The following is a 23,879-nucleotide window of genomic DNA, read 5'->3' as shown; positions in this document are numbered from 1 at the left end:
CCTAAATCCCAAATAAAATCGTGAATACACAGATGTGATTATAGTTTGCTTATATCAGTGGTTCCCAAACTTTTTTGGCCTACCGTCCCCTTTCCAGAAAAAATATTACTTAGCCCCCTGGAAATTAATTTTTAAAAAATCTTAATAACAATTAATAGGAAAGATAAATAAATGCACCTGTGGCCATCACCACACCCCCCCCCATCACTGCAGCACCCACCAGGGGGCGGTAGCACCCACTTTGGGAATCACTGGCTTAGATCAACATCCATCCAACTCCACTGGTTCTTTCTCTGGAGGTAGAGAGCATTCCCCATCACAAATCTTAAAAGACAGTTATATTTAAAATTAAAACAATGCCCCCCCCCAAAAAAAACAAAAAGAAAATCATCCAGGTACTCAGATGTTCATATGAGAAGAAAGGCAGTTTTTGTCCAAAGGGTCAGGAGTAGGGATTGGGGGGAAGAGGAAGGGAAAGGGTTAAATGTCTTAAGGACCATGTGGTTGTCTGTGGAAGGATGACAACAAGAGGAGATTTCTGTTCTGTCCCAGCCAATGCAGCCCAGGCTGGTGGAGTGAGGTCATTCATATGCCTGGTAAGAGGCAAAGCCCAATTCGTCTGAGTTAGAAATCTAAAATGGGGGCAGTCCTGTGACTTAGTTTTGCCCTTTGATTTCCCCAAATTGTTTTTTTCTCAGCAGAGGCTTCTCTCTCAGACTAGAAGACTGGGCAGGAGTGGAGCCTACATCTGGGCAATTCTCTCAATAAAGACAGTATCCAGCTAGGAGATTCCTAATGAAGGCTTTTGAGCGTACATCCAGCTGACTTGTCCTTCCTCAGGGTCTGGGGGCTTGCCTAATCACCCCTCTCAGAGCCTGCCTCTCAGGACAAGTCTCTTACTGAAATGAACAGGGGACCTTGCCTAGTATAGAGATTTTTATCAGGAAGAGGGCTTTTAATACTACCTCAGTGGGATTCCTCTGTATTCCCAATGAATTCCCCGGGAAAATCGATGTCAGCCTTAGTTTCCTCTTTTGCAAAGTGGGGATATGATCTGTAGTACTTGCTTCAGAGATTTGATGGGGGGCTTGAAGGGGAGATCATTACATTACAAAGTCCCCTTTGCAAACTTAACAGGACTGTGTCAATATCTATCAGCTATCAACCCCATCAGTATCGATTAGGTCATGTGTCAGGGCAACCCCTTTCTATAAACTCCAATCCACTGAGACCCTTTGATAGAGCAGTCACAGAGATCAGATTCTCAGAATTGGGAAGGAGGGACCTCGAGGTCATCTGGGACATCCCATTTCTGGGCCTGAATCCTCTCCGGGCAACCCTGACAAATGGCCATCCAACCTCTTTCGTCCTGAACCCCGGTACCAACTCCTTAAGACTTTTTTGAATGGCTCATTGTGAAGAAATCCAGAATCTGCCCCTTTTGTGATTTAAATCAATTACTTAATCAATCAACGTGCATTTAATAAGCAACTACTGTGTGGCAGATGGAGGAGGAAACTCACTTATTTGAAAATTTATAATCTAGTGGAGTGGGGATGAAGGGCACACAGTTGGGACATTTATAAAGGGAACAGAATAAATATAAAGAGAATAAATGCAAGATTGTTAAATAAAAGGTAATTAGGGAGGGCACTAGCATCTGGGTGGAGAGAGGAGGGGGAATCCTTAATGGTTTCATGATGCTTCAGTTGTGTCTTGAAAGAAGAGAGAGCATTATGAGGGGGAGGTAAGTAAAGAGTACAGGGACTAGCCTTCAGTGAGGAAGACCTGAGTTCAAATCCAGCCTCAAACATTTATTGATTGTGTGACTCTGGAAAAGTCTCTTAACCTCTGTCCGCCTCAAAAGCAAAACGAGGATAATGAATAGCACCTACTTCTCAAGAGTTGTGAAAATCAAATGAAATAATATTTGCTAAGTGCTTAGCACAGTGCCTAGTAAATGAGGAAACTGAGGCAAGTAGAGGTTTAGTGACTTGCCCAGGGTCACCCAGTGTGTATTTGAGGTAGAATTTGAACTCCAGTCTTTCTGCTTCTAGGTCCAGCATTTTACCCACCTAACCTCCATCTATATGAAAAGTATTTAGCATAGTGCCTGGCACTCAGTGGGCACCTAATAGTTTTCTCTTCCATCTAGGCACTTACTGAGACACTTGTTTGCCTTCTGGAGCTATGCAAGGACATGAGATAATTTCTATATGACTTCCTCAAATGCTTAAAAGGCAACGATTATACCACCTGCCTCCAGATTTCTCTGCATTAGGCTAAACATCTTCATACTTTCTTCAGCCCATTCTCCTATGGCACGATCTCCAGGCCTCCCACCATCCTGCTTCTTTTCCTTTTTTGGACACAGTTTCAACATTCCTTCTAATATTTGATGTCCTGAACTGGACATTATTCCCAGGACAAAGTATGGCAGGACTGTGACCTCCCATATTCTTGACCCAGTGCTTCCCTGTATTAATGCAGACCTAAGATCATCAGGCTTCTTCTTCAGGTGGCCATATCCCATGACTGACTCCCGTTAAGCCTGTGGTCCTCGAGAACCCCTAAGTCTCTCTTACATGAACTTCTTCCTCAACTTCTTCCCCCAATTCTGTATCTGCAGCTGGTTGTTGAAACTATGAGGAGCCCTATTAAATTTCATCCTGTTATCTTCAGCCCATTCACTGTTCCAGCATCTTTTTTGTATCATTTATATCAAGTAATAGAATAGCTATCCCTCCCAGAATCCTGTCTTCTTTGCATTTGCTAAGAGTCCTTGCATCCAAGTCATTTATTAAAATGTTGAAAAGAACTGGAGTAGAACACAGAGCCTTGAGGCACTCCACAAGAGACCTGCCCCCACCTCCAATAATCCCTTCAGTCAAAATTCTTTGAGTCTGATAATTTAACCAGGTTTGATTAACATTCAATCAATGTCTCCCAGTTGTCCATAGGGATGTCATGATAAATCATCTTTTGATTTTGATTTTGAGATGTAGGCATGTTCAATGGCATTCCCTGGATGGATGGATATTGTCTTCAGAAGAAGACCACGTGAAGTCTGGCATGATTTATTCTTGAGCAATCTTTAGCATTTTTCAGGAGTTAAAGTCAAGCTCACTGACCTATACTTTGAAATAATTTACCTCCTAAAAACTGGAACAATATTTGCTTCTTTCCAGTCCTTAGGCACCTCTTCTACTTTCCACAGTTCCTCAAATAGCACTGACAGGAGTTCAGCACTAACATTCACAGTTATTTTGGCACAAGAGAGTTTACTTTGTCCAGGTCTAAGGAACAAAGATTATTTTTTCTCTTCCCCTTTATTTGTCTCATATTTCAATTCCCTGAAAACTTTCCCTCCCCTTCCATTTTTACTAGCCTGAAAGTAATTCTCTTTAGTAGGGAAAAGAGAAACGACATACGACTTCAGTCACTGTTCTACTTTTTCTCTGTTGTCCTTTAAACATCTGCATTTGTGGATGAGTTCCCTGGGCAGCTATATGGATCTTCCCTTTTTCTTCCTTATTAGAATCAGTTCTCTTGCCCTCAATTTTAATATTTTATTCCAAATTACATGTAAAAACTTTTAACATTCTTTAAAATTTTTTTAATGTTCAAATTCTCTCCCTCCTTCTCTCTCCTCTCAGCTGGCAGGTAATGTGATACAATTTATAAATGTGCAGTCATAAAAAACACAATTTCATATTCATCATGTGAAGAAAGCATCAAATCAAACAGCTGTTTTTTTAAAAAAAAAAGTCTGCTTTGATCTCTATCAGTTCTTTCTCTGGAGGTGGATAGCATTTTCCCACAGGCGTCCTTTGGAATTATTGTGGATCATTGTATTGCTGAAAATAGCCAAGTCATCCACTGTGGATCATTGAACTGTTACTATGTACAATTTCTGTTGTATTGCTGTTACTATGTACAATTTCTCTGGTCCTGCTCACTTTACTTTGCATCAGTTCATGTAAGTCTTTCCTGGCTTTTTAAAGAGCATCCTGTTTGTCATTTCTTATAATACAATGGAATTCCATCAACATCACCTACCCTAATGTGTTCAGCCAGTCCTCAATGGATGGCTAACCCCTTAATTTCTAATTCTTTGCCACCACAAAAAGAGCTGCTGTAGATATTTTTGTAGAGGTAAGCCCTTTTCCTTTTTAAAAGAATCTTTGGGATACAGATACAGTGGTTTTGCCAGGTCAAAGGATAGGCATAGTTTTAGAGCCTTTTTTTGCCCTCAGTGGAAAAAAAATCTTTATTTTCTTTAACATTTATCAGGAGCATATTTTCCTAATGGATTTTAAAGCCTGCCCATTTTCTTATAGGTCTTTGACTCTTTTCTGTATTCATCCTCAATTTATCTTTTTTTTTCCATTTCTGATACTTGTCCTTTTTTATGTTTTATAATTTTTTTTTACCAATTACATGTACTAACAAATTTATACACAGATTCCTAAGTTATATGGTCAAACTTCTCCCTTCCCTTCCCCCTCCTAGTGCTGGCCAGCGATTCCATCCCAGTTATACATGTATTGATGCTTGTCCTCTAAACATTTGAGCTTGTGGATGAGTTCCCCAGGCAGCTGTATGGATCTTCCCTTGTGCTTCCTGATTAGAATCAGCTGTCTGTATGACTGCATCATGAAAAGGACATTCTTGAAAAACTCTCTCTCCTTTAAAGCCAATTATGTTCAGTCCAAATCAACAACCATTTATTTATTAAGTGCCTACTGTGAGTGAATCACTGGGAATACAGAGACAAAAATAAATGAAAAGGCAGTCCCCTCGAGGAGCTTACATTCTACCAAATACAACATGTAAACAGAGAATATAAAAGTGTGGTAATTTGAAGATCTAGGGAGGCCTCAAGGAGGAGGTGGCTCCTCAGTAAAGCCATGAAAAAAGCCAAGGATTTTAGATGCTGGAGATAAGGAAGGAGTGTACATCCCAGCCACAGCAGACCCACTACTGCCCTTCGATAACCTCAGATCTTTAGAATCTGACCTGTCTTATTTCTGAACTATGAAATCCACTCTTGATGTCTAAAGTATTCAAGGCATTCCCTTCCTTATCAGTCACAAACTCACTCCAATATCCCATGGTCACTGCCTTCCAAGGTTCCTGTCATTTCTATTTTACCAACCAATTCTTCCTCATTGGTTGCAATCAGCTCAAGAACAGCAGTTCCTTATTTTGCTTTCTTCACCTTTTTTTCTTTATTAAAATTCATTCATTCATTCATTTATATATTTTAGAATATTTTTCCATGGCTATAGGATTCATGTTCTTTCTCTGCCCTGCTCCCACCCCCTCCCATGACCAATGAGCAATTCTATTGGGTTTTACATGTGTCATTGATCAAGACCTATTTCCATATTATTGATATTTGCACTAGGGTGATCGTTTATAGAGTCTACATCCCCAATCATATCCCCATCGAACCATGTGATCAAGCAGTTGTGTGTTCACCTTCTTTTTTTTCTTTTTTTTTAATTGAAAAATTTTATTTAATTAATTGATTTGGAATATTTTTCCATGGTTACATGATTCATGTTCTTTCCTTCCCCTTCTCCCTCCCCCATATAGCCAATGTAATTCCACTGAGTTTTACATATGTCATTGATCAGTATCTTCACCTTCTTAAAAAGAATGAAATCATCAGCAAAGCAAGTCAAGAATTTGTCAACTGTATCTGCTTTAAGGATATTGGGAAAGCCAAAATACTGCTCCCTTCCCCAATCCACTGGTCCCCTCCCCAAACACACAACTATATTCTGCCATATTGGCTTTGTGATTTGTGTTAGGAACTTTTAAACCAATTCCTGTCATTGACCTGGAGATGTGCGATTTCCCTCGATATCATAAGGTCTCTGTTGATTTCTCCTTTGATTCTTATTGAAATGCTCTTCACCAAGCATTTTATCTCCATGCTCCCTCCCTCCCCATCACATTTATAAATTTCCACCTAGGTGAATATCTAATAGACATTCAATTAGAATTTTATTAAAGGGCTGCTTGTCCTGGCCAGGGAATTCATCACCAAGTGTTTGGCCCTAAGGTGATGAGCCAGAAGAGGAGAAGGTGAGTCAGCTGACATTATGGGGTGCTTTTTAGGACCTAAAGTTTCTCCTTGGAAAAAGTCATCTGCCAGTGACCCTCTGTGGCTACAAGCCATGGAACACAACAGCCCTGAAGAATTAAAATTGTATGTAATTCAGGGGCACAAGGTGAGATGAGACTACAGGGCATTACTTAGTGCAGAATTCCTTAGGAGAAGTGGCGGTAAGGATAACATCACAGAGATGCTATAAAAGATGGGTCAGTCTTGTTTTTTAAGACTCTAACCTAATGTCATAGAATCAGTACTATATATTGGTTCCAAGGCAGGAGAGCCTTATGGGCTAGGCAATGAGAGTTAAGTGACTTCCCCCAGGAAGTGGGAATTGTCTGAGGTCAGACTTGAACCCAGGAGCACCTGCCTCTGTCACTGAACACTTAGTTGCCCCTATCAGTGTTGTTAGAGAGAGTGAGAAGTAAATGACGGAGAGCCCCATATTCTCTGATGCTATCCAAGAATAGTCTCCCAGACCCTTGCCTGCCTCCCTGTCCTACTCTACTTGTTCAGCTGCTATTGTAGGTAAGCATAGGAAATCTTGGTTTGGATTAGTTTCCATGCATATATGATGGAGGAGCCTTTCCCTCCATTACGGAGAATTTGTTGTACTTTCTGTCTGGTTTCATTTCAACAAGAGAGGCTTCTTTTGGCCATGTGTGAGTGACTGAAGATCTGGTACCCCAAGAGTTACAGTCTTCTGGTGATCCAAAGAGCCTGGAGGACTGATGATACAGGAAGCTGAATTAGACCGGAAGGGTTTTATGGCAGGACCATCTCCTTCTCTGCTCCCTGATGGCTTTTCAATGAACAAGACTCATGAGCTTCTGGTTGGCAGGAAAGGCAGCGACAAGCTGGATTTGTCCACCCAGCTACCATGGTTCTGCGAAGGCACAATTCCTGTTTCTTTTTGGTTTATTCTTTACTGATCATAGGTCAAGCCAGTATTCAAAGATAGAATTGACCAGATTATGACACCGTAAGTTAAAGAGCCATCAAAAGTTCCTGCAGCAGCCAGAATCAGTAATGAACAGTCACAGGAGCCAGCAGCAGTAACAGCTGCGCCCAACTGAGGAACCTCTCTGACCCAGCCCAAGAGTGGTTTGACCTGTCAAGGGAGACACTGCTCAGCTGAGCAAGGAAGCGACTCATGAGTCACCGTTGGTGGGAACCCTGCTAAAGGACTCCCACGGCAAGAACTGTGAGGCACCCTTCAGCCCCATATGTTCTCTGCACATGGGCATTATTTCTTTGTGCTTCAAGCCTGCACCCACTCTCCTCTGGGACTGTGTATGTGCACAGGGAAGAGTGAGCTCAGTTTGGGAGATATTATAATTTCTGTCCTTGTTAAGCCTCAGTAAATACTCTTAGAAAGGCTAATTGATACCAATTAGTTGACTGATATTGGGGGAGCACATGCCTGGGGGCTCATTAGTGATAGTATTAGAAACCCCAATTCCTCAGGATGACTCCTAGAACCCTCCAGGAGGAGAAAGAGTCAGGTGTCTTCTGTGGACCCAACTAGCGGGAATTGAGGAAGCAGATTGGAGGGGGGGATACTATTCAAGCAATTCTAAGAGACCTAGATGGCCCCAAATCATTGACTCTGTATATATGTGTGTGTATATATATATATGTATGTATGTATATGTACATAAATATACTCTCTCTCCCTCTCTCTTTCTTTCTCTCCCTCCCTTTCTCTCTCTCTTTTTCTCTCTCCCTCTCCCTTTCTTTCTTTCCCTCTCTCTCTCCCTCTTTCTTCCTCTCTCTCTTTCCCTCTTTCTCCCTCTCTCTTTCTCTCTCCTCTCTCTGTCTATCTCCTTCTCTCTCTCTCTCCTTCTCTCTCTCTCTCTATATATATACACATATATACTATGAATATATACTGTATATGTAATATGCATATATATTATATCTGTATATAAAACTTTGTGGAGTATTTATAGAGCAAAATGGACTAAAGTCATAAGGGATGAGGGGGTGAAGATGGGTTCCTATATGACTGATATCATAGATCCATCAAACTGTGAAACTTCTATGGAAATAAGACCAATACTGTCCTCATCTCCCCTTCTACCTAACTCAATTCTCTTGAATTAAGTAGTGCCTTCCCTGCCATAGTTTGCCCTGAGTTTCCTCCCACCAAGGCTCCTTGGTATCTGTGATGTCACATTTGGTCTCCCATACCAAGATCTCTCATTTGCTTGATTAAAGATGGTTAATCTGTATGTGATCCCAGGAAATCCTTTCCAAACAAGCAGAAGAGAAACCGTTTCCCTCATTTTGCTTCCATCCTTTTTTTTTTTTGCTTTTTCTGCCACTAGAGACCCCCTTTGTGCCTCAGAGGACGTTATGTGGCCCCTTTATGAGAGTGGAATGGGACCAGTTTTCTTGCTGTTCTGTATCATTGGGGGCCTTTTAGCTCAGTAGATTAATGAAGTTTGGGTGTTTGCTTTTCATGGGAGTCCTTTGGTTTAATGAGGAGAGACTTTCCTCCCCAGCTAAAGAGTGACTCCTAACTGTGACCACAATCTGACCTCTAAGTCACAGAATGAGCCCCCTCACCCCAGACCCAGAGCTATTGAGCCCCAATTCTTAGCATACACAAACACTCCATTCTAGTGTGCCATCCTGAGATCATCCCTTGGCTTTACCTCTTACTCTCACTCTGGGACCTTGAACAAATCACTTCCTTTCTTGGAGCTTTGGAGTTGGCTTAGATGGCTTCGAACATGCCTTCTAGGACCCCACAATATGACTCTACCCTAACTCTTCACAGTCTAGTTCTTCTTGGGAAAAGGGCCAACTATAGTCTGCCAGTGATGCTCTAATCGCAGCCTGATTCCTAATCTTGACCCCAGACCAATCCATTATCCTAGCCAACCATCTCATCTTCCTCCAGGGCTCTGGAGGTGACACCTCCTCCAAGAAGCCTTCCTTCATCACCCCTTCCCATTTGCTGTACACCCTCCCTCCTCAGATTGCCTTGCATTTTATCTGTGTGTCCATGTTACTTCTCACTGGTAGAATGTAAGCTCTTTGAGGGCAGGTTTATTCACTTTTATCTTTGTATCTATGGCGGCCAGCAGAGTCCATATCACTTGCTTAATAAATGTTTACTGAACATGAATAAGTGTGGTTTCTTGGTTATAAGGAATTCCATGTGGCCCATTCCCACTCCTGAAAGCTCATCATGTTTCTGGGGATAAAGATATAAGTCCTACCTCTACATACAAAGGATGGAAAGATGATACTAGAATGGCATTCTTAGGATGCTTTGTCTCTCATGGACTTAAACCATCTCCACATTGGACTGAAGGCAGCTTGGTTTAGTGGAAATAGTGCTGGCTTCAGAATCCAAAGACCTGGATTCCAATTCTGTTTTTAATGATTACTACCTATGTAACCTTGGACAAATCCCTTACCTTTCCTGGACCTCTAATTCCTAACCTCTAAAAGGAGGGGAATTGGCGTCTGAGATCCCTTCCACCTCTAGAATTAAAATCGAGTGATCATCCTGGACCTCAATTTCCTCATCTGCAAAATGGGGATGGGGTGGGCTTTGTGTTCCCTTCTAGCTACACATTTAGGGTCTTGTTATTGTTTTTTCTAGTTGGTTGAAGAAAGAAGTGGCAGGATATACTTCCATTTAATACACAGGGAAACTGAGGCCAAGAATGAGGAAGAAGCCACTAGTTCAGGGTCCTTTGAGTGGTTTGGGTTTGACCTGAAGGAAGGAGCCAGATCTGGTAGCCAGAGCAAATCTTTGGGGCTATGCCATCAGACAGACAGGTGGTGTTAAGCTGCCAGGGTGGGCTGCTCCCAGTCCCAACCAGGCAGAGCCAGCTCCAGGTCTCCCAGGGCCAGCTGCTTCCTTTCTTAATTGCCAGAGCCTCGAGGGGATTCAAGGGAAATTCAATTCATATGTTTCTGATTCATTTACACTTAGCTCATCAAAAGGCAGTTTTGTAAGGAGCCTGTTTGATGCTGAATATGCCTCCCGGTCTTTTTCACGGTCTTTCAAAGGTTTTTCTCCTCCCCCTTGGAACTGGGGATTTGCCTTTAGACCAAATCAGAGACTCTGGAAAGTGGAATTTGGAAAGAGGAATTTTGTTTTCTCTGGTGGTGAAGCGAGGCTGGAGGGGGTAGTCTCTCCATTTTATTCCCACTTAAGAGTCATCACCTGAACCCCCGGGAGGCTCGGGAAGGATGAAGGATGCAGCTCAAACCACCTAGTGCCTGGGAACCCTGCAGGGAGTCCTTAGGTCTAGGGAATACTCACCTTCCAGTTTATCTTGTTTTGCTTTTGTTTTCAGGTAAGATTTATAGTGAGTGGTTTTGTTTAAGAGGAGTTAATTGTGCCAGGAAGTAGAGGGACCAAGCTTAGAACCCTGACCTGGAAACTCCCTGGGTGCTGGTCCAGGCTCCACCAAAACTTGTCAGGAAATCTTAGAAAGAATATTTGTCCTTCCTAAAGCCTCAGTTACTTCTCCTGTAAAATGGGGATAATAAGGATTCCAATTCTGTCTAGGACAGAGATTTCCCGGTAAAGCCAATGGAACCCTTCTCCAAATAATGTATTTAAGTGCAGAAAATAAAATATGAAGAAGAAAGTTCTTTTGAACTAGGTACCAAAGAATATGTTAAAAACAAATTGATAAAACCCCAGCGAAGCTTCCCTGCTCAAAGGGTTTCTGTGAAATAAGAGAAAATAGCAAATGTGAAAGTTTTGTGAAAATAGGAAACCTTTCCAAGTGGGGCCAGAACAAGCATGGAGGAAATGTGTCTTGGTCCCATTTGGGGGGCAAGGTGCTTCCTCACCATGGCAACAGACATCCTTGCACTCAGTCTCCATGTCCCAAGTCCTGCTGCTCACCCTCCACTCCCCCCCACTCCCAAGTCCTTTCTTCCTGCCAGACTGGTTCTGGGCAAACAAGGGCAAAGAATAAGCCCTCTCCCCATCCCAGTTCATGTTACCCTCAGCTTTTCTCTGCCCTGCAGCTGCCAGAGGTGCAATGATTCCTAGTTATGGCTTTGCTTTGCCAGCGAATTATTATCAGCCTGGGATGTCAGGCTCACGCATCTTGGGGTTGGGGCTGTGATCCTAGAGGGTGTCTGGGCTCTACCTGGTCTATGAAGATGGAAACGAAACGAAAGTGTGTCCCTGAACAGCCCCTCATTAGGATCCTGGATTCCCCCATCAGGGCATCTGGATGCCCCAGAGCAAGGAAGAACTGAAGTCTTGGAATTATTGATACTAAGAGTTCTTGACTATAAATCAGGAGGTCAGTGCTGCCACAGGCTTCCTGGGTGCCCTGGCACAAGGTCCTCATTCTCGATGGGCCTCAGTTTCTTTCTCTGTCAAACAAGAGGATTAGGCTGGCTTTCTTTCTTGTTTCACCTTTCTTCCTGTTAGATCTTTGGGTTCCACTTTGGGCTATGAGGACACGATGAATTCAACTCTGAAAAGATGGGATCTCTGTGAAGGTACTGAGTTAGAGAGGTACGGGGCAGGCCAGTGTCCAAGACCCGAGCTTGGGAAGTACGGAGCTTGATAAACTGGAGAATGGGCAAAGGAAGGCTACCATTGGTCAGAGGATCTCGAGTCCACGTCTTTTGAGGAGCAGGAGAAGGAGCTTTTATTTTGGAGAGGAATGGAAGGAAGCTCGGACTAAACATTTTAAGAAATATGGAAGATGGATTACATTTATTCTGCTTGGTCCTAGAAGGAAGTACCCAAAGCAATCGGTGGAAATCCCAGAGAGGCAAATTTAAGCTTGATATCAGGTAAAGCTGTTGTCACTGTTGTTGTTCAGTCATGTCCATTTGGGGTTTTCCTGGCAATGATAATGCAGTGCTTTGCCATATCTTCTCCATCTCATTTCACAGATGAGAAAACTGAGGCAAATAGGGTTAAGTGATTTGACCAAGGTCACACAGCTAGTAAATATTTAAGACTGGAACTGAATTTACTATAACAAATGTTGATTGATGGATGGATGGATTGGATCTAATTTTTCTCCTCATTAGGCAGCTAAGTGTCTTGCCTTGGACATTTTCTAACAGTGTGACCCCACTCAAGGGACTCAACTTCTCAGTTTTAGTTTCCTCACCTGTAAAATGGGGAGTGACAATGGCACCTACCCCACTGGGTTGTTGTGAGGATCCAATATAGGATATTTACAGTGCATCTTGTAAGCTATAAAGTGCTTGACTAAGCTTAGATTTCTTTTTTGAGGCGTAGGTTGGACTGGACGGCCCTGAGATCTCTTCCAACTATAAAACAGTTGTTGATGTCACGGTTCTGCGAGCGAGGACGCTGCCATTCCCATCCCCAAGAATGTTATCTTGGCCAGGGGTGCTGGGGAGGGCCCTAGACTTACCACCATGCGGTTGAGGGACACCCAGCAGTCCCCTGGAAAGTCCTGCAGCATGGGCACCAGGAACTGGAGGCAGCCATCCCAGTGACAAAGCAGAAGCATCATCCCAATGAGGTTCACGATTCGGACGACGGCGCTTGCCAGGTCATAGGTCATGTGGAAGATCTGTCAGTGGAGTCACAAGAAGAGGGTTAAATAGCAGCTTTGGACCAGCCCAGCCTTGCTGGGTCCCTCTCACTGGTCAAGAAGGCTCCCAAAGCAGCAACATTTACATTTACACCCACTCCACCATATTCTAAAAGGTCTCTCTACCCAGTTCCTGGGCTCTGTCTGGAGCCAAGGCTCTGGTCCCTGTGGGGTTCAGCCCATGCCCTCCCTCCATGTTCCCCTCATAACCTCCTCTGTTCCATCCCCTGCTTCCTTCACACGCTGATACCCCTAGAGCTGGCCTCTCACCTAAAATCTCTCTAACAATGAACGAGGATTTTACTGAGCCTCACTGGGGTGCCAAGCCTTACTCCCAGGTCTGTTTTGGCTGGAAGGGAGAGAAGGAATCAGTTTCTATCCTTTGGGAGCTCACAACGTCACTAAGCAGGCCAGAATTACCTAAAACACTCATTTTACAGATGAAGAAACTGAGGCACGGGACATGAAGCACCTTGCTTAGGCTATAGCATCAAAGATGAGACTTGAACCCAGGTGCTAGTTTGAAACCTAGAGCAGGAAGGATCTCAGGGATTCACATTTCACAGATAAAGAGACAGACCCGTAATGGTTGTTTAAGGGTAGTTTAAGGGTTCCTAGCTTCAGAGCTAGAGGAATCCTCACGGACCATCCAGTCTGGTGCTTTTCTTTGTATCACCAGCACTCCGCACAGTGCCTGGCACATAGTGGGTGCTTACTAATTCAACCCCCTCATTTTATGGTTGAGGAAATCGTTAAATAACTTACTCAGGGACACACAAGTCATTTCAGGGGCTGGATCTGAACCCTCCGACTCCAGAGTCAGAGCCCCACTGCTTCTCCTCAAAGCACAGGCGTGAGGATACCTGTCCCTCCCCCTCCCCTGCCTTGAGGGAGCCAGCCCCCACCTCGCACCCCCTGTGGGCTCCGGGGCCAGTCACACAAGGACATAGATTTGTTAGCAGCTGTGGTTGCTTCTCTAAAAATAACTCTTTGCCTTTGGGATACTGTCAGAGGTGGCTGGGCGCTCTCCCAAGGCTAAATATACTACAGTCTGGTTCCGCCCAGTGTGTGGATGGAGGGGGGCATTCGGGGAGGGGACGGGGGAGCAGAGATGGCAGAGCAGTCAGGACCCCGGAGTGATGGTCTCCAATGAAGAGTCCCCAACCAGGATTCAACTGAATTCGAATTTACCGAGTACCCGCTATGCCCCAGGCACTGTGCCGGGTCCCTATTTTTGAAGAGTTTACAGATGATCAGGCAGGTACACGGATAATTGAGGCAGGATCTGCAGTGAACAGGGAGCTGAGCTTGAAGTCACCGTGTTGTGGGGGGCCCGAGGCGAGCCCCTGGATCCGGGGCAGGTTACCTTCGCAAGAATGCAAGACCCCAAACTTAGCTTAAAAAGAGATATTTATATACAAATATTAAAAATATAAAAAATATATTTATTAAGTTGGTAGAAATGTTGAAAGGTGAGGAGACAGGCGCAAGAGTGAACGCTGCCTCCTAGAGGGGATGGATGCTGGGCTTCTTGGACCCTTTTGACAGCAGGGGCTATGTGGCCAAGGATGAGGGAATGGAATGAGGTGGGGCAGAAGTGGGGGATGTCTGTCACCTGACTGGGGCTAGAGTGATGGTTTGTGTCCCGAAGACCCAGGGGTTGGTGGGGCATAGTTTGGGGGACGAGTAGGTGTCCTAGATTACAACCCAATGGGATCAAAGCATAGCCGGAAGGTGTATATCTGTGTCCATCTCAAAATCTGGGGAGACTCCAAGGGAGATATTTCTCTCAGGGGTCTTTCCTTATCTTGAGTCTCTGATGCCCAGAATCACCTTTTCTTCAGCATTACAAGAATGCAAGGAAGGAAAGGAATTTTCCTGCTTTCTGCTTGACCTGAAACACCCCTAGGATTTGGGGACTCCAAGGGAAACTCAGGGTTCCATGCCAGCAGGACCTGAATCTAAATCCCAGCTTGCCACTTTAGTATCTGTGGGGCTTTGGCAAGTCACGTCACTTCCGAGCCTCAGTTTCCTCATCTGTAAAATGAAGGGGCTTGGGTTAGATGGTCTCCATAGCCCTTTCCAGTGCTAGAGATCCTATGATCTGGGTCTGCCCCAGCACTGCCCTTTACTAGCAATGGGATCTCCCTTTTTTCTCAGCAATAACATAAGAAGTTTGACTAGATCATTTCTCATCTAGAGGAAGGAACACTGGGTCAAAAGACCTCGACGCAAGCCCTGCCTCTTCTGCTTACTAGTTGTGGGTCCTTTGGAGTAATCCTTAAGGCATTTCTATCCTCCTCTGTAAAATGAGGGGGTTGAATTAGACTAGAGGTTCTTAAGCTTCTTTGTGTCCTGGACCTCTTTGGCAGTCTGATGAAGCCTATGGAGTATAATATTTTTTTAAAAAGGAGACAAAATGCTAAATTTCAGCTAGAGGTAAATAAAGGTTCGATTTTCTCCCATCCAAATTTATGGATCTCTTGAAGTTTATCCTGGGGGGGGGGGTCTGTGGATCTCCAGTCAAGAAGCCTGAACTACATGGTCCCTTCCAGCTCTCAGACTCCATCATTCCTGGCTGCTCAGGGACTCTGTGGATATCGTGGGGAGGTGGGATGGGGAGAATCACTAGATGATGCTTTTTCAATTTTTAAGCTTTTTCTCAATTTGTCCACAAGTCACTGGTGACCTCATAGGAGCAGGAGTCCCTTGGGAATCCAGAATGAAAATTAAACCAAGTTCCTACTTGCCAGCAGCTTTCAGTCTGCTTCAATGCACAATTTAATTAGATATTTATTAAGTGCCTGCTGTGTGGGCAGGGCAGTGAGAGTTCTGATCTCTGATTCTGTAAGACTTGGGTATAAAGCCTGTCTCTGATGGTTAGCAGCTAAGTGACTATGGCCAGTTCACTTTCTGAACCCCAAGTATTCCCTCCCTGGAAGGAGAAGAAGAGGGACTGGACCTACAGTTTCACTGGTGTAGGAAAGTAATCATTGGTTCTCTTTAGAAATGGGAATGGATATGAGGGGAGTTTCCATCAAAGAGCAAAGAAATCTCAGATTTTTCATAGGATCCTAATTTCACAGATTTAGAGCTAAAAGGGACCTCACTGACCAAAAACCCTCCAACCCCTTTTCATAGATGAAGAAATTAAGGATTAAAGAAAGGCAGGGACTTGGCCAATGTCAACTAGGTAATAAGGGATGGGGCAGGATTTGAACATGGATCCTCCAACTCCAAGTCATACATCCATTCCTTCTGTCTCTTCTCTATTTCAAGTTGTTATGAGATACTAGGGATCTAGGCAACAACAAAACAGTCCCTGCCTTTGAGGAGGTTATGCTCTATTGGGAGGCCATTGGAATCGAGCAGCAAAGCTGGAAGGAATCTTAGAGGCCACTGAGTACAACCCACACATTTTACAGATGAGGAAACTAAGGCACAAAGAGGTTATATGACTTGCCCAAGGTCATATAGTTACTAAATGTCTGGGATAGGACTTGAACTTAGGTCTTCCAAGTCCAGGTTCCTATCTACTACATGTTGTTGCTTTTCAATGTCTTTCCCAGATGAATAGTTACACAGGGCATGTGAAAGATGACCAGAAAGCAAAGACAAAAAAACCCATATGGCTTAGTTTATATCTGACCTCAGACACTTCCTAGCTGTATGACCCTGGGCAAGTCACTTAATCCTGTTTGCCTAGCCCTTGTTCTTCTCTCTTAGAGTAGGTACAAAGACAGAAAGTAAGGGTTTAAAAAAAAACATATGCCCCTCCCTCAATACCAGAGTCTGGAGTAAATGACAGCTAGAGGCTGGGGTGGGTGGGGAGGCAGTTCCTGGGCAGTAGTGTGAAGATTAAAATTAGTTTACAAGAACTAAATTTTATATTTTTAAAAGTTTATTTAATAATAACTAAAGTAATTAATCTACCCAGCCAGGTCACTGAGAGAAGAGAGGAAGAGAGAGGCGGAGCCTCAGAACTTATACAAATGTGACCACCCAAGTGGTGGAGGGATTAAAAGGAATTTTGGGAAACACTAAGGGACTTCTGGGGGGCAAAGTCCAAGGGTTCAAAATCTCCATTTATATAGTAGCAATGCCAACAAAACCACCAATAGATGGAGGCAGTTATTGTCCTCATTTCAAGAATTGGGGAGGACAGGAAGAAGTATGAAGAAAGTTCTCTTGGTACTGGTGAGAACATACAATTGTATGTTATGATGCAGATCCTACTTCAGTTCCATGTTGATGTCCTCTCAGATGCTCTGGCCTCCCCATTGAAATAACCTTCTTTACACCCTTAACCACTGCCTTCACTCTGCTTCAGCCACACATTGGCCGAATGGTCATCCCCCTGATCCTATATAGTAGGAAGCAGAAATTGAGGATGGGCAGGGTGTCGCCAACTACAATCTTGTCAGGAAAACAGAGGTACACCAGGTCTTACTACCTGCATTGTCCCTATACCCCCCAGACCCCTCAGGAAGTGCCATCTGGCCTGTCAATGCATCCTAAGAACCCTTGGGTCATGCCATTTGCCCTGAAGCTGCCCCCTATCGAGCTTTCCCACCAGTTTGAAATTGAACCTCTGACACATGTTGTGTCCCCAAATTAGAATGCAGGGTTCTTCTGCTCGTATCTCCAGTCTTTAGCAGCATATGCTCTCACTTGGTTCTCTTTCTCTTTTAAAACCTTTACCTTCTATCTTAGAATTAATACTATATATCAATTCTAAGGCGGAAGAGTACAGTAGTAAGGGATAGGCACTGGTGGTTAAGTGAAGAGACAACTATTCCAAGGCATGGAAGTGGTAGAAGTCATGTAGAGTCTGAAGAATAGGAAATAGACTCTTTTGGACAGAACATGGAAAGAATGAAGGGGAGCCAGATGTCCCAGGGCATCACAGCTCAGGGCCACGTAGCTAGGGGAGTGTCTGAGGCAAGATTTGAACCTCAAACCTCCTGTCTGTAATAGAGAAATAGACTTTACTTTAAAATAGACTTGCCGGTTTCTCATTGATTAACTCATATTTATATATTCTTATAAAATGTCTCTAGCTCTCCATCCACTAAGCCACCTAGCTGCCCCACCTGGTTCTCTTTCTACCCATTCAACTGCTTTATCTCAGTCTCCATCCAGAACCATTAGGTTCCAACTCCTATGTTTAGCCATAGCCCATGGATCTGTCATAGGATACTCCTCTCTCTCTCTCTCTCTCTCTCTCTCTCTCTCTCTCTCTCTCTCTCTCTCTCTCTGTCTCTTTCTCTGTCTCTCTCTCTCTCCCCCCGCCCCCGGATGCAGGCAGCATCTATGAGTTCAGGTTCCAGGCAAGTGACTTCTGAATCTATAGATCTCTCTTATCAGCACCAGTTTCTCTCTCTGAATGTCAGAGAGAGTAATGACTTATTCAAGATCACGTACCTAGTGATTCTCAAAGGCTATACCTCTAGACTGAGTTGTAGTAAGAAGGAGAGAAGTAAAGGGAATGAATCTCTGGCTACTGCTGTGATCTCATTTCTTGAGCAGCGTGCTCTAGGATTACCAATTTGGCAGCTATGTAGAAGTGGATTGAAGAGGACAGAGCTTAGACATGGACATCTCCACATAGTTGCCCCATGGGCATTTCAACTCAAAAGTCCCAAGCAGAACCCACTATATTTTCCCCTAAATCTCCTCCTCTTCCTTCCTCCTCCTCCTCCTTTTCCTCCTTCTCCTCCTCCTCCTCCTCCTCCTCCTCCTCCTCCTAACTTTCCTATTTTTGTCTCGACTACCATTACCCCCCTCCTTAACCTACATTTGAAACCCAGGAATTATCCTTAACCTTCCCCTCACTACCCCCAAATTCCCTTAGTTGCCAGGTCTCATTCAGTCTATCTGCACAAATATCTCTGGCTTCCATCCACTTCTCTCGACTCACATAGTCATCATCCTGGTTCAGGACCTCATTACCTCTCCTTTGGTCTCTTGCAAAATCCTCTTAATATGAAGCATCTAGTTTCATAGAAATCATATTATCATATTATCAGGGAAAAACCATACTCTAACACAATGAATGAATGAATCATAACTCCTGCTCTTGGAATCGAAGGCCATTTTCCTTTTCCCTAATTGCCTTCCCCATATCCAACTTCTCTCCTTTCCAATCCATCTTCCACAGAGCAGCCAAATTGATAATCCCAGGCAGCTAGATGGTACAGTGCATAGAGCACTGGGCCTGGAGTCAGGAAGAGTTGAATTCAAATTCAGCATCAGATACTCACTAGCTTTGTCACCCTGGACAAGTCACTGAACATCTGTTTGCCTCGGTTTCCATGACTGTAAAACAAAGATAAAAATAGCACCTACCTCACAGGATTGTTGTAACAATCAAAATAATTTTTGTAAAATGCTTACCATAGTCCCAGGCACATCTTAGGTGCCTAATAAATGCTTATTATCTTCTCTCCCCTCCCACACTACTTAAGAAATAAGCCCACCTCTTTGCATGTACCCTTTTTCTTTTTAATATATAACATAGTCTAGGGCTGTGGATATATGAAATTAGGCTTCTCTGAGTCTCAATTTACTCCTCTGTAAAATGAAGGGAGGGGGTAGACTAGATGACTTCTTAGCTCCTCTTTTCAGTTCTCAATTCTAGAGCTATGGCCCTGATTATGTAGGGGTAGCATCTGGCTCCCATTAGTTCTTTCCATAATCTATCCAAAACAGTCTATTTCCTATTCTTCATACTGAATGATTCCTCTCATTTCCATGTCTTGGAATAAGTGTCTCCTTAATCTGGAAGACTTCGAAGACACCCTCCTCACCTCCATTTCTCATAATCTTTTGCTTCTTTCAGGTTTCATATTAAATATCCATTCCTATGAGAAACCTTTTTTGATCCTTGTGGGTACAAGTGGGATTCCTCCCCTCCGACCAGCCTGTAAATTTCTTTAGGGCACAGTCTGGATAGTTCAAATTTGTTATCTTCATATCCCCTGTGTCTAGTTAACATGGCACCTTATAAAGAGCAGGTCAGCAATAAATGCTTGTGGAATGGATTTTATTTGAAAAAAGTGCTAAGAAGAAGGCTCTTGGGAAAAACCTTAGCTTCAAATCTTGGGTGATCTATGGGAATTGAAGTGGTATGCCTTCTAGCAAGCAGCCTAGGGGATCTGGAATAAGGGGTTGGGTATTATCCACTAAAGGCTGAGTATACCATGGAAAAGGGAGGACTGGATCTGGACCGTCTTCTCCTTGTTTTCTAAGAGGAGGAGAAAGAAGACAATTGAATGAAACTGAACTGAGCTCTGAATGTTGGAAAGAATTCAGACTGGGAGAGTATATCTCACAACATATTACATTTTATAGTTAAAGTAAACTGCTCGTCATCTCTTGAATTTGGTCCCACGGTTTTCCATGCTTTTGTTTCATACATTTCCTATGCCTGGAATGATATCCCTTCCCAATGTCTCTGCCTGAAGAATCATTACCCTTCTGTTATCATCTCCCCAAAAGAACCCCACCTGATGACCCCAGTCAGAAATGACTCTTCCTTCCTCGGTCATCACATAACACTTTGTACCTTTCCTATGTACTTATCTTGTCCTATTTTTGCAGTAGTTATTTGTGTAGCTTCCCATGGAAATGAGGACTCATCTTTTTAATACCACAATCCTACTGGTGCTGCTATATGGCTATATGGAAAATCAGTCTCCAAAGAGGCAAAAATGATTGTCACACAGAAGGCAATCAAAAGAGAGACCAGAATGGGCGACAGCAGGCTGCAACATAACAAATGAGGAATTCCAAAGAATGGGGTTAAAAGATGTTCTCAAAAAAAAGCGGATGGTAGGAAGAAAAGGTGGACTAGTGAGAGTGAGGGCTGACAGGGGAACATTGGAGTGCTCCACTGGTATCCTCACAACATTTGAAGAAAGTAGTGCAGGCCATCATATTGTTTGGACTCTTGTGGCAGACATGGGAGGACATGGACAAGAATCACACCGGATAGGCAGGCATGATGGGTAGCCATCTGTATCATTGGTGGGAATATATTAATCAATAGGATCATAGTATTTGAAACTTTTTGAGGGAATTATGCATGTGACACATCCTTCTATTAGACTATATGCTGCATGAGGACAGAGGCTAACTCCTTGAACTTTTCATCTCTCCCAATCACCCCTGGTGATAACAGCATAGGAGTTCAGTTGGATGTGTAGTGAGAAGGATAACATATGAATAGTCCAATACTAGTATTCTCAAAGGATGCAAGAGCTTGGAGAAGGCCTTTGGGATGCTGGGCAAACCTTCTTTGGAAAGCTTTATGTAAAGACAGTAAATACATGAAGGCATAGGTGGGTTTACAATCTATACTGATGGAGAAGGACCCATGTTGATGAGATAACGCAAACATTTTTAGTACCAAATCATCTGCCCTACTGCCTAAGGTAGAGTTAGAAGTACACAATAGATGCTTAATAAATGTTTGTTGAATTATCGAATTGAATTGAAGGTGATGAGCATTCTATAGTGGAGGGGTGAAGGATAGGAAAGGACATGGATGATGGCACCAACAGAATTGCCATGGTTTGAGTGAGCCTGCTGGATGGAGAGAAAAGTAAGAGATAGGACAGGATGGATCAAGAGGTCTCAACTGAGTCGATTTAACTCGTCAAACATTAATTGTTGTCTACTACAAGCAAAACTCTGGGAATACAGAGACAAAAATAAAACAGTCCTTGTTCTGGAGAATCTTACATTCACTGAGAAAGTTTATATTCTATTGTGGGAGCTTATGTTTTATTGGAGGTGAACCTACATTCTAGTGGTGGTGGTGGTGGTGGTAGGGTTTATGTTCTTCTGGGAGGAAATTTACATTCATTGGGGCAGTTTAGATCTTACAGGGATCTTGGATTCTTCTGGGGCGGCTTAGATTCTACTGCAGGGAATTTGAATTCACTTGGGAGACTTTGGTTCTTACTGGGGGCTTAGGTTCTTCTGGAGGGTTTACATTCTAACAGGGAGGGTTGCATTCATTAGGAGAGTTTAGATCTAACTGGAGGGACTTAGATTCTTCTGGAAGGCTTACATCCTACTGGAGGAGAGTTTGTTTTCACCGAGGGAGTTTACATCTTACTGGGGGGGCATTAGATTCTCTTGGAAAATTACATTCTCCTAGGATGTATAAGTTCTCCTGGGAAAAAAATATTAGAAAGGCAAATTGGAGCTGGATTATAAAAGTCCTCAAATACTAGACTGAATTTACACTACATGAAGTAGTTAATGGGAAACCACTGAACGCCTTTAGGTGGGGAAGTGACAGGAGGAAAAGGGATCCATTAAGAAGATGATGTAGACAAGAGGTAGCAGGACTCTTTGGAGGCTTTTACAGAAGGTAGAAGCTGAAGGTAACATTGACCGTGGAAACTAGAGGATAGCTGTGAGGGACAATGGATAGGAAGAATTGTCAGGACATCATAACTGATTGAGTAGAAGAGTAACCAGGAGTAAGAATACCCTCATCATCATCCTCAACACCAAGCCTGGAGATCCACTAGCTTGGTGGGAGACATCACTAGTGAGTTTGGATCTGGCCATAGGCATTTGCTACCTCTCTCCCTGGGTTGTTGTGAGGATCAAATGGGTTATTTGTAAAGTGCTTTGCAAACTTCAAAACATGATATAAATGTTAGCTATTAAAATGATGATAACGATGATGATGGTTAATCAACTTCCATGGGCTAAGCGTAGCATAGAGTAAGATGAACCAGTACGTAAGCCTCCTAAAGGCAGCAATTGTCTTCTCCTATCATTGCCTGGCAACGAGCCTAGGATGAGATATACAGGACATATTAAGTAATTATTTATTCATTAAGGTATATATTGAGTCCTTGCCTTCAGAGGTGGCATTGTTTTGGGGACACCTGTCAAAAAGTGTCTTTCTATTTTTTAAACCCTTATTTTCTGCCTTAGAATCAATACTGTATATTGGTTCCAAAGCAGAAGCGTGATAAGGGTAGGCAATGGAGGTTAAGTGACTTGCCCAGGGTCACACAGCTAGGAAGTGTCTGAGGCCAGATTTGAACCTAGGACCTCCTGTCTCTGGGCCTGGTTCTCAATCCATTCAGCCATCCTACTGCCCCCAAATGTCTTTCTCTTAACAGTAGAATGCAAGCTCCTGGAGGGGAGGGTCTTTTGAATGCTCAGTGTCTAGCCCGGTGTCTGACACATAGTAGGTACCTAAATAAATGCTTGCTGATTTGGATTAAATTGCATTGTATTGAACAGAAGAGGAAAAGGATCCAGGTGTCCAGTCCTGGTCATTAATTACTCTCTCTTGTCGACCTTGGCTCAGGCTGGAAGGGTGTATGAGATGCTCTTCCCCAAAAGTGTTTCCCTAGAGAGCTGACCTTGATCAGTCTATCTGTCAAGCTGGTGGAGGGGGGAGGAGGAGAAGGCTCTAGCTGTGGTCTGTGAGTTGTGGAGATTCCTGGGTTAGAGACCCAGCCTTCATCCTGGAGCAGGGCCCAGAAGCGACAGCATCTAATGCTGATCACTGAATCCAATGTGGCCTTGCAGCCTCCTCACCTCCTGTGAGCAGGGCTATCCCCAATAGACATCTGGCATGAGTTACCATGGTGATAGAGGACCATGAAAGGAGAAATGAGGGCCCAGAGAGCTTGGTTCAGGGCCCTGGAAAATCCCAACCTTCCTTCTAGCCTGGAGGGACATAAAGGCTATCCCTCCTAAGTCAGGAGGTATTTCTACTCTGACCTGAAAAACTTGCCCCTTTAAGAGGGGGAGAAGGGCAGAAGGGGTGGATTGGGGGAATGATGCTCTGTCCACTACTATAATGAAATCCTAAGCTTTGGTCTGGAGATTGGGGGGGCCTGAAGTCTGCATAGTGATGTATTGGTCAGATCTGTATCCCCACCTTAATGGAGGTGGGGGGCATGGGGGTTGGCCTGGCTCTGCTACCACCCTTTTATCTTGCCCCTCAGTTCCCAAGGCCTGAGGTGGCCCCCTTTCCCTGACATGAAAGCAATCATAGCTCACATATCTACAGAACCTTATACTTCACAAAGAGCTTTCCATATAGCAACTGATGCACATTACTACTCCCGTTTTAGAGAAGAGAAAACTGAGGCTCACAGAGGTTAATTAATTTGTTCATAGTCACATAGCTAACAAACATC

At 43.6% G+C, this 23,879-nt stretch overlaps 1 protein-coding gene across 1 annotated transcript in view; it reads right to left on the bottom strand.

Annotated features, from left to right (window-relative positions):
* The window catches only part of HCN4 (hyperpolarization activated cyclic nucleotide gated potassium channel 4), a 131,549-nt gene that overhangs the window by 11,688 nt on the left and 95,982 nt on the right, over positions 1-23,879 (bottom strand). The window contains exon 3 of the mRNA XM_044662844.1: positions 12,514-12,675. Coding sequence (XP_044518779.1) covers positions 12,514-12,675 — 162 coding nt within the window. The remainder of the gene's footprint in view (positions 1-12,513; positions 12,676-23,879) is intronic.

This window comes from Gracilinanus agilis, chromosome 2 (genome assembly GCF_016433145.1).
Source record: "Gracilinanus agilis isolate LMUSP501 chromosome 2, AgileGrace, whole genome shotgun sequence".
Lineage (NCBI taxonomy): Eukaryota > Metazoa > Chordata > Mammalia > Didelphimorphia > Didelphidae > Gracilinanus > Gracilinanus agilis.
This window is presented reverse-complemented; position numbering and strand designations above follow the sequence as displayed.